The 10,364-nt window shown below is 49.7% G+C and overlaps 1 protein-coding gene across 2 annotated transcripts in view; it reads left to right on the top strand.

Annotated features, from left to right (window-relative positions):
* FBXW4 (F-box and WD repeat domain containing 4) overlaps positions 1 to 10,154 on the top strand; it is a 63,860-nt gene extending 53,706 nt beyond the window's left edge. For both annotated transcript variants that reach the window (XM_075154890.1, XM_075154891.1), the window contains 3 exons: positions 8,688 to 8,828; positions 9,000 to 9,141; positions 9,397 to 10,154. In XM_075154890.1, coding sequence (XP_075010991.1) covers positions 8,688 to 8,828; positions 9,000 to 9,141; positions 9,397 to 9,513 — 400 coding nt within the window. In that variant the 3' untranslated portion in view covers positions 9,514 to 10,154. The remainder of the gene's footprint in view (positions 1 to 8,687; positions 8,829 to 8,999; positions 9,142 to 9,396) is intronic.
* Positions 10,155 to 10,364: the final 210 nt, after the last annotated feature.

Raw genomic sequence — 10,364 nt, forward strand, 5'->3', positions numbered from 1 at the left:
GTTTGGCACAATGACTGTTTTTGGATTTCTAATTTGGTCTTTGGGAACCATTCCCTCTACAGTGAGGTGAGTAGGATGGAGAGTTCGGATGTAGATCTAGGCAAAGGCAAAAGCATGTCCTTCTTCATGGAGGTGGCAATCCCTCTTGTGACTTGAGCAGCAAGACTAGATATAAACAGGTCTCCTGCCTTCAGGCATGAATTAATCACTTGACAACGCCAGAAGGAAATTCCTACCCCAGTTCTGCAGCTCTGAACTGTAGGATTTGATTCCCTTTCTCTGAGATCTTGGGCATTGTTGGAGGCAGGACACCAGGCCTATGGCCAACTACTTGAGCTTGCTGCTGCAGGGAGCCTCTTAAGTGGCAGTCTCTTGGTTGAGTGTTCCTTTTAGCAGACTTTGTTGTGTTCAGAGCTCTGTCTCTTGGCTGTAACGGGTAGCTCCAGTCTTGTCTGCAATGTATTTCCCATGGTATGCATGTGTTCTCAAAACTGTTTGGGGCCTTGTAATTCTTTACTGATTTCTGGGGGGCTTTTTTGACATCGTCTTTCTGAACCCTCTCACGTAAGCTGGGCATCTTCTGCCTTCCTTTTGTTAAGAGGACTTTGGTGCATCTTAACCTAAATTTAAAACCGTTGTAAGAGGAAGAACATACAGGTGTTTATCCTAAATCCTTTCCCTCCCCATGGCAGTCTTGACCCTGTCTCACTACAGATGAACATGAGGCCAGCTCCTGCCCTTTGGATGTGTGCATGTCCAGGGCATGCTGTGGCCTTTGCACTCCTGTTCAGGCGTATTTATGACAACTTTACAAGGCCCCGAACAATCACAGAGCGTGGATGGGGGCTGGACGCTCCAAGCGCATCAATCAGTTTCATCCCTCTGAGCCAAAGCAAAAGCAATCTTTATTTTTCCCTGGGTTGAGAGAGAATCAACAGAGGCAAGAGAGAAGAATGGGAAGGAGTGAATGAGGAACCCCCTCTGCCACTGGCTAGCGGTAGCTCATTTAAACAGATGGCTTTGTTTTGATTTGGACTCTCCATTTTTTTTTGTCTCCCCACTAAAGGAGACCTGCAGAGCTCTGTCCAGAAAGGGAGCAATACAGCCGCCTGTTCCCACACAAGTGGGGCGAAAGGCGAGAGGCTTTGAGAATTCCCTGGTTCTTTTCCTCACCTCCCTCTTTTTCTCTTCCCCCAAGAAACCACAGTTTGAGAAAATTCCCCCCTACTCCTCCCGTTGGAAAGAAAGACAGAGAAGACATTCTTGACATTCTTTGCAGAGAAAAGGGGTTAAATGTCTGAATTTGGGGGTCACCATGTTATACAAATTGCAATCTAATCGTTTTTACAAGAACACACGTGTGCTAAGAAAAGGAGCCACGGACAAGAAAGAAAAGGGGACAGACAACCTTTTTTGTCCTATCTTCTTTTTTTTTTATTTCCCCCCAAGGTTTTGGACTATTGTCATGTCCTGTCTCTCTCCCCTCCTCACCCCCGAGAGGGAGAACATTGGTTTTATAGTTAAATTGGTTCGTAAAGCAGAAGGGCTTGGTGCCATTTCTGTTTGTTTTCCCAAATAAAAGCCCCAGCGGGGACTCTTTTGCACCGTTGTGGCTTTATTTGAAGAAACTGGCTTTTTCCCATAGCCCAGTGTGTCAGTTTATCCTCTGAACTTAACCTTACGGGAACCCGAACAACAAAAACTCACAGGGTCCCAGAGCTGGAAAGGTAAAGAAATTGTATCTTTTTATTGGACCATTTAAAGCGTGTGTGGGCCAATTCAGAGAAAGCAGAAGAAAAGAAGGCAAAACTCCGTCTTCTGTTTCTCCCCCCCGACACAATCTCAAACCATCGTTGGTGTCATTCCCCCCTACTGCCTCGAGTCCCTTCAGCTGTGCTGAGGAAGCTGAAAGAGGCATTTCTCCTGAAAATCACTTATAACAGCATCTCTGAGCCATTTCACATGGAGGTGCTGCCTCAAAATTCCCCAAGCCAATCCTACATCTCCCTGCAGGAATTAGTAGCTTTGGCTAAAAGCAGGGATAACCTTGGGGTAGGATAACTCTAGGAAGAATAACTTTGCCAAGGATCTATGCTTCTCCCTACGAACATTATAGATGATGTTTGACCAAGCCTTTCCCTTCTTTGCATAAGCTGCTCGTCCCCTGGGTGCCTCAGCCGCTGTTGCGAAGCACCTGGAAGAGACAACAGCTCAGCTCTTCCCTTTGGTTTTGGTGCTCTCTCCAAATCGGATGACAGAAGTTGCGCAAATGCTGCTGGATAATTATTTTTAAATGGATTTTGTTTCCTTCCTCTGTTGGATATTCAGCTCAAATATCCCACTGTTTTGAACTGAACGGTGCTCTTTCCACTTTTTTTTTTAAAAGTAAATACTTCCCAACTGGCTTGTTGCACATAGTTATTGTAGCTAAAAGATCGTTTTAGAGCTCTGCTCGGTTTCTGAATAGTCACCTGCTTATGTGCAATGGCTTCTCCTCTTTGATGGATGATCATGGATCACAGATGAGGTTTCCAGAGTCAATGAGTATGTCCGCAATTTCGCACATCGCTGTTTTCAGCAGATGTTCTGAATTCAGCAGTTTCCTAGAATTTGTGTATTTGTATAATATCAATTCTAGTGAATTGGGGTCACCAAAAATTGAGGGTGAGGAGAAAACTGTTTATTGTTTCATTCCAGCTTTTGGAGTGTAGTTCATGGGTATTGGAGACAGCTGGCCAAGACCTGCAGCAAATGGGCAGAGTACAAGGAGGGAGGTGCGGACTTCTTTTGGACTCCAGCTATCAGCAAGGTCTCAGGGAAATCCTGAGCTTTTATGGTCACACAAATAATCGCTGTGGCTTGGGAGGCTGTATGTGGCTTTAACTTGGTGACAACAGCATCCCATGGATTATCTGGAAAGTAATCTGGGCTCTGCCATGACTGATCTTAGTTTATCTTCATATTGCTGGGGTGAGGAGGAATAGAGCCTTAAGCTGTTTTCAAAAAGACAAAAACAACTTAGAAACCAGCTTGTTTCTGCTACTCCTTGATAGTTCACTTTGCTTCCAGGCTAGAAGGCTCCTGTCTTCTGGAGGTATCACGATAGCAATGCTCATGGCTAGATTTCGAGCATGGAAAGAAGAGAGTGAAATGTGGAAATCCCAAACAAATAGCTTATTTTAAAAGTAGTTTTTAAAAGTCTTGTTTTCTGAAGAACATGGAAATTGATGGAGATCATAGAATCATAGAATCATTAAGGTTGGAAAAGATCTCTTAAGATCATCGAGTCCAACCATCAACCCAACACTACCATGCCCACTAAACCATGTCCCTAAGCACCTCATCTACACGTCTTTTAAATACTTCCAGGGACGGAGACTCAACCACTTCCCTGGGCAGCCTGTTCCAAGGCCTGACCACTCTTTCAGTAAAGAAATTTTTCCTAATGTCCAGTCTGAACCTCCCCTGGCACAACTTGAGGCCATTTCCTCTCGTCCTATCGCTTGTTACTTGGGAGAAGAGACCAACACCCACCTCCCTACAACCTCCTTTCAGGTAGTTGTAGAACGCAATGAGGTCTCCCCTCAGCCTCCTCTTCTCCAGGCTAAACAGTCCCAGTTTCCTCAGCTGCTCCTCATAAGACTTGTGCTCCAGGCCCTTCACCAGCTTCGTTGCCCTTCTCTGGACACGCTCCAGCACCTCCATGTCCTTCTTGTAGTGAGGGGCCCAAAACTGAACACAGTATTCGAGGTGCGGCCTCACCAATGCCGAGTACAGGGGCACAATCACCTCCCTGCTCCTGCTGGCGACACTAGTTCTGATACAGACCAGGATGCCATTGGCCTTCTTGGCCACCTGGGCACACTGCCGGCTCATGTTCAGCTGGCTGTCGACCAGCACCCCCAGGTCCTTTTCCTCTGGGCAGCTTTCCAGCCACTCTTCCCCAAGCCTGTAGCGTTGCATGGGGTTGTTGTGGCTGAAGTGCAGGACCCGATGAATCGAAGGATTCTCTATAGTGTCCGAACAAAATACCTTTCATTTTTGGACTCACCAGTTTGATACACTTCCCAGACACAGGGCCTTTGTTTAAACATTTTGTTCCATCAGCAAGGAGTCGGAAGCCTGGTGCTAACACAGCTTTCCTGTGCTAGGGATGAAATGGGCTGCTGGATTTGCTCTGGCTCTGTTCCTTGTGGGCTGGTACCGGATTACTACCCATACGATTTCAGTCTGTCTAGACGCTTAAGAGAAAGCAGGAATATCTGTGAGTTTCCTGCTCTGCACTGGAGGCTTACCTGTGTGTCTGTAGGCGCTGCATTGGCGCGGGTGGTTTGTGGTTAAGGTGCTGAAGGCTGGTCTTTCTAGGAAACCTGGACTGTCACATTTGTCATTCTGCTCCACAGAGCTCCACTGGTGCGGAGTTGTTTCTGTTGGTGCCACCCAGCACTGGGACTGAACCCTGGCACTGTCTGGCCCAGGCTGTTCAGTACAGAAAACACAAAACTCCCACCATCTGCATAGCTAACTGCCTGGCTTGCCTGAAGAAGGCCTGGGAGTGAAACAGCCTCTACTTGCTACTGCTGGAGGGCCAAGGCATGGTGGTGTGGACCTTCCATGCTTGGTCTTGCTTGGGCTTCACAGTCACTTGCCGACTAACCTTCATAGCGCATAACAAGGACAGGGCACCCTGGCCTCTGAAGTGCTGAAGATCAGCTACCTGCTTTTTGGAAGGTGTTTGGGTGCAGCGGGCTAAAAGGAGCCCACAAAGGAAAGGAGAAGGCTGTTCCCTGCTGTGTTGGGCTGGTGCTGGTGATCTCTGCCACCTGATAGGAAACAAAGTACAAGATGATAGCTATCACATCTCTTTCTGTCTCTCATTGAGTAGCTATCTTCTGCCCATGTAAGTTGTTAGAAAACTGTCGGTGATGTGGTGGTGTATCTGCTGCTTTTCTGTTGCCCCTGGATGGGTTATCTTGATCCTTTATGGGTTATTAAGGATTAGCTGTGGGTTTTGTTCCCTAGGAAGTGGAAGCTGTTGGGGACTGGGGTTTGAGGGCAAGGAGTATTTGGGATAATGAAGACTGGACAATTTGTGGGCACTAACTTGTGATCCCAAGGCTGGGAGAGTTATGGTGGCAGAGAGTTCCCTTCCCAGCATGGGCTCAGCATGGCTGCATACGCTGCAGGGACATGTAGCTAGCCTGGCGTGGTGATAGCTAGCCCAGAGACACCTTAATCTGCTGAAAATCAGGGGAAATACTAATCGTGTTCTGCATCTTTATGAATTTAAGTCTGCCCATGCCAGAACAATTAGGTCTTTCGTTTTGTGTGCCCAGTGTACAGCACAGTGTGATTTTCCCCGGTGTCAGATTAGAAGTGCTTCACTGTAGCAACTAATGCGTTGTTTCTGTAAACCGCTGAAGGACTGCGCTGTATGGAGGGGCTGGACCTCCCAGTTGAAAGCTGCTTTGGCTGACCTATTCTTGGGGCAGGAGAGTTGAACTGATTAACAAACCAGCAAAGCAAGGTTTGCTTTGCTGCAGTAACTTGCAAGTATCTGTGCGCCTTTCCTGCTTACAGAGAGAAGCTAATGCTTTTTTTCCTTCTTTTTTTTTTTTGCCTAGGCTGGAAAGGGAAGGAGAGGGAGGAAAACAGGTGTGACTGCTGGGATGCTTGGGTACCACTGCAGTGAGGTGTGAAGGCATGGAGAAACACTGGGAGTGAGGCACGTGGGTAGTGTTCAGTGCTGCACAGGAAGCTCTGAAAGCAGGAATCCAGAGTCTCTGGTTTCTCCTGTCCCTTTGATGCTGAAATTTTTTCACTAGGAGACATCACCAGGCTGCTGTTAAAAATTGCTGCCATCTTGCAGCACTGCAGACTGAGGTCTGGTCTTGGAGATGGAAGACAAGCTTTAAGGTGGCCAGGCTTGCTCTGGGTGTGATGGGTGCTTGTTTAGAGGTGAGAGGTTGTGAGGAGACCTGCTGTGACCCATTTCAAGCATCTGAGAGGAGGAAGAGGGCTGGTCCCAGTGAGTAAAAGATCCCTGGATGTGCTTCTGCATCCTGCTGCCTTTCCTCAGCACAGTGTTCCTCTCTCCCTGAGCTTACTTTAGTCCTTTACATATTAAAGGTGTATTAGCAGGGAAAATGGTGGAGGGGAAATAGCACAAAAAGGCTTCGGCTAGCTAGCAGGAGATATTCACCAGATGTGCTGCTGGGCTGTGTGGCCCATGTGCAGCTGCCCGTCCTGGTTTCCTCTCCCGACGTGCCACGTGCCCAGAGCACCAGTCCAGGGGGTACCCGACGAAACAAAACAAAACAAAAAAGCAGTAGCATGCGGAAGAGGGCAGAGAAGGATCCAAACTGCTGGTGCTGCCTAGGGCTCACTGAGATAGCTCATCTCCTGTGAGTAACTCTCTGCTCCTGCCTGAGCAACTGGCAGAGGACTCCGCAGGTTAGGCAGTCTGGCTCCTTATGCATGTCACAGGTAGTCCAAGGGTTCTTGTTTGGGAGAGCAGCTGACTCCTCCTCATACCGCTGTTGTATGTCTTACAACTCTGGGACACACATATAACTTGTAGGATGAAGAAAGTTGTGTAGAAGCCTTGAGAAGGGTTGTGTGCATGTCCATCTGTCCTGCTGGCTTTGCAGAACGGCAGATGGAGAGGATCTGTGTACTTGGAGGGGCAGGGGAGTGCCAGAGCTCAGAGATGCCTATCTATGTTTCACTCCATGGTGGAGCTGAGGACCCATCTGCCCCACCAAACCCCGCAGCTCTTGCTCCCAGTGCTCAGACTGTGAATGCTTCAACCTCTCGACCTGCACACAGGTGCAGAGATGCTGCTGGGTTGGTTTGCAAGTAACCTTCCAAGGGTTAATGTATTGTGAGAAGGTTGCAAAGGGCTGAAGCCTGGAATCCCCTCGATCCCTTGCCTGGAGAAACACAAAGTCCAATAAGCCAGCACCCCTGGATTCGTGTTGGGGGGGATTAATTCATGCACTTGATGTTAAAGCTTGTCCGAGAGGTTTGCATGGGGGGGCCATCGCTAGGGCTGGTTGGCCTCTCTAAATGGTTGCTAGGGCCCTGGCATCAAGGGCCAATGTAGCTGCCCACAGCCACGGTCACGGAGGGAATTACACAGCCACAAAGAAATTGTTATTCTACATAATCTGCTCTTTGGAGAGTGACTGTGGGGAAACAGGCTGGCCCCAGCATGCCGCCAGCTCTGTGATCATAGAAGCGTGCTGGCTGCAAAGATCGGCCAGGGCTCGCCTTCTGATCTGGGGACACCAGGGCTCGAGGCGCTAATCTGCTTTATCAGCGATTTCTCTCTCCTGACACAAAGGTGTTTACTTGTTTTAACATCTCCCGGGACTCTATTTCTCCTTTTGTGTGGTCTTTATCCCCCGACGAGGGCTTTAGCCCAGATTACAGACAGAATTAAGGCATTTGGCGATGTGCCTCAGAACTGTGTGATGCTGGATCAAGGAGCAGAAAGTAACAAAATAATGGGGGGAGATGCTGAGAGTGACCCCACTGCGGGATCCGTGCTGTCGGCTTTCAGGACCGCTTCATTGTCCTGAGAACCAAGAGCCTGTTGGAGAGGGGTGGCCGTGCGGCAGGGTTTGAAAAGCAGGTGCTTCAAGGTTTATTGTGTCCAGCATTTTTGATTTAGAGGGTGTGAGGAGGATGAGGAAGAAAAGGAGGGTTTGCAATAGGTGGCCGTTTCAAGCAGCTGGGCAGATTGTCCCTTCCATTCCCAAGAGTCTGCCATGGCTGGGTGTTTCTGGCTGCTGGGGCACGTGGAGCGATACTGGGGACAGGCTGTGCCATGTGCCTGATGCAATTTCATGTGGCCCAGGGAAGAGGCTCAAGCTCCTTTTTGCAGTCTGGCAGGGTGGGCCCTCACCAGGCACCATCCACGTGGTGAGCTGCTGGTTCTGCACATGAACAAGCAGCAGAGAGATATGGCCACAAAGCATCTGGCTTAGAGCTTCATGGAGATCTTGCTTTTGCACTTTCACAGCAAGCAAGGAGTTAAAAAGGAGGAGGGGGTCAATAAAAAAAGCTAGCCTTTGGAAAGTCATCTCCAGAGCAGCCCTGGAGTGGTTGCTCTTGACCTGTCGTGTTCACCCCTAGATACAGTGTTTGCAGTATGCAGTGTAACTGGAGGGGGTTGAGGAGAGCAGCCATGGCAGGCTGGGTCAGGAGAGTCTGATTTGCCTGTGTCTCTGAGCTGTGTGTCAGAGATATGGGGAAATACCCCCGTGGGCAGTATTTTGAAGGACCGAGTCTGGGATGGGATTGACCAGGTAAATGGCTGTTGCAGATTATCTGGAGATAATTTGACTGAGAATTGCCTCCCATGGAAATGGAGCCCCATCATTCAGAGTACTGGTCACTTCTCCCAAGGAAAATGAGCCTGTTCTGCTGGGGGTCAGCTGTGCCTGTTCCTTGGCTTTCCCTCTTACAGCTGAGACTCCTGCTGGTCACCCTTCATGACAGTTAGTGGCCCAACCAGTAGCAGAAGCTGGGGGAGGGAGAGGAAAACTGTGCAGGCTTTTGCATTCTGTTAAATCACAGAAATGAGATCTAGGAGACTTCTGTGACACCATTTCTGCTCTGGCCAGCTGAGTTGGAGGGTGCTTTGCTCTGAATGACTCTTCCCGTATTGTGTTTTATTGCAGCAGTCAGCTGTTGACCTGTTTAGGGACTGACTTCCACCGTGGAGCTGGAGTCCTTGACGTCTTCTACGAAACACCCTCCCTTCTCCTTTCTTGTGGGTATGACACCTACATCCGCTACTGGGACATACGGACCAGCACCAGGTGAGCCTACCCTGCTGCCGTGTGGGGCCTGCGTGAGGCTCCTGGGCTCTCCTTGGGCAGTGTCTGGGACTCGCCTGCAGCTGAATTAGCTCCTTCAGGCAAATTGGGCCTCACTTCCAGTGGTGGAGGAGTGGAGGCTCAGCCCCGCTCCGGTTTGCGTTGCCCTTGCAGGAAGTGCGTCCAGGAGTGGGAAGAGCCCCATGACAGTGCCCTGTACTGCATAAGGAGTGATAAGAACCATATGATTGCCAGCGGCTCTTCTTACTACGGCGTGGTGCGCCTCTGGGATAAGCGGCAGACTCGGTGCCTGCAGGTGAGGGCCAGCTGGAGGCCGGGCAGCAGCAGAGCTTCTGAGTTGTGTGCTGGCAGCCCAGTGCCCATGTCTCTTTGGAAGAAGAGAGAGGGGCTCCTGGGCTATCCTTGGGGTGAGCCCACCATGGAGAACCTAACCTATATGCAGGGAAAAGCCTGCTTTGCTCAGACATTGCGGCCTTTGGGTCTGTAACACTGGCTGGGGTCTTTGGGCTGACCTCTTCTTTGAAAGGTTGATTCTCCTATTTTCTTGCAGAGCTTTCACCTGTCTTCACCCACCAGCAGCCCAGTGTACTGCCTCCGTTTCAGTACCACCCATCTGTACGCTGCCCTGGCATCAGCCCTGCACGTCCTAGACTTCACGGCCCCGTGAAGGGCACCACAGCTGCTTCTGGTCACCCCAGCTCAGCAGAGTTGATGCTTGGCTCAGGGAATTGCAGAGCAGGAGAGGTGAGAACGGCCCCCAAGGCTTCTGAAGGGACTTTTTGCCTGACAGAAAGCTACATTGAAGAGTGCACAAAGGGCCAGACTTTCTCAACCTCACCTGCCCGTTAGTGGAAATAAAGGCCGATTGTCCTTTACCCTTTTTATTTTGTGCAAGTAAGGGTTTGTTTTATTAACTGTGTTCTTTTTTCTTTTTTTTTTTCTTTTTTTCTGTGGATACAGCATTTGAGAGGAAAGTTGAGCCGGGATGCCCTAACAGCTGGGTGTGCTGGTCAGGTTAAGATCAGCCAAGCTCTGAGCCATGTAAAGCAAGTCTAGGCTGTGTGTGGGGTGGGCTGGTTTGGTGGAAGGGAATGGTGCCTGGAGCAGGGCCCACCTTTCACCTGCGCTTGCTCTCCTGACAGCTGCTTGTGTTGTCCTTCGCAGCCAAGAGCAAGAATTGAGCTAAAAGGCAGAGCCAGCCCTGCTTTCAGTGTATGCCTCCCCAAGCTGGCCGTCAGGTCGGGCTGTGCACTTGGCAGGGCTGAAACGGTCGCGTTTTGCTAAATAAAACTCTGAAGGGAAACAAAAGAGACTGTATGTTTTTTTTCAAGTTCCAAAGGGGCTCCGATGTTACCCGCTGATCGCAGAGGCCTGGCTGGGCGGAGGAGGTTGGGCCTACTTTCAGATGCTGTCTACATGTCTAACAGATCTCTGTCCCTGGCTAGACCCTGTGACACTGCTGCGTTGAAGGCAGTTCCTGGGACCTTGGATCTCATGTCACTTGTTCAAACAAGAAGT

This window comes from Calonectris borealis, chromosome 7, assembly GCF_964195595.1.
Source record: "Calonectris borealis chromosome 7, bCalBor7.hap1.2, whole genome shotgun sequence".
NCBI lineage: Eukaryota > Metazoa > Chordata > Aves > Procellariiformes > Procellariidae > Calonectris > Calonectris borealis.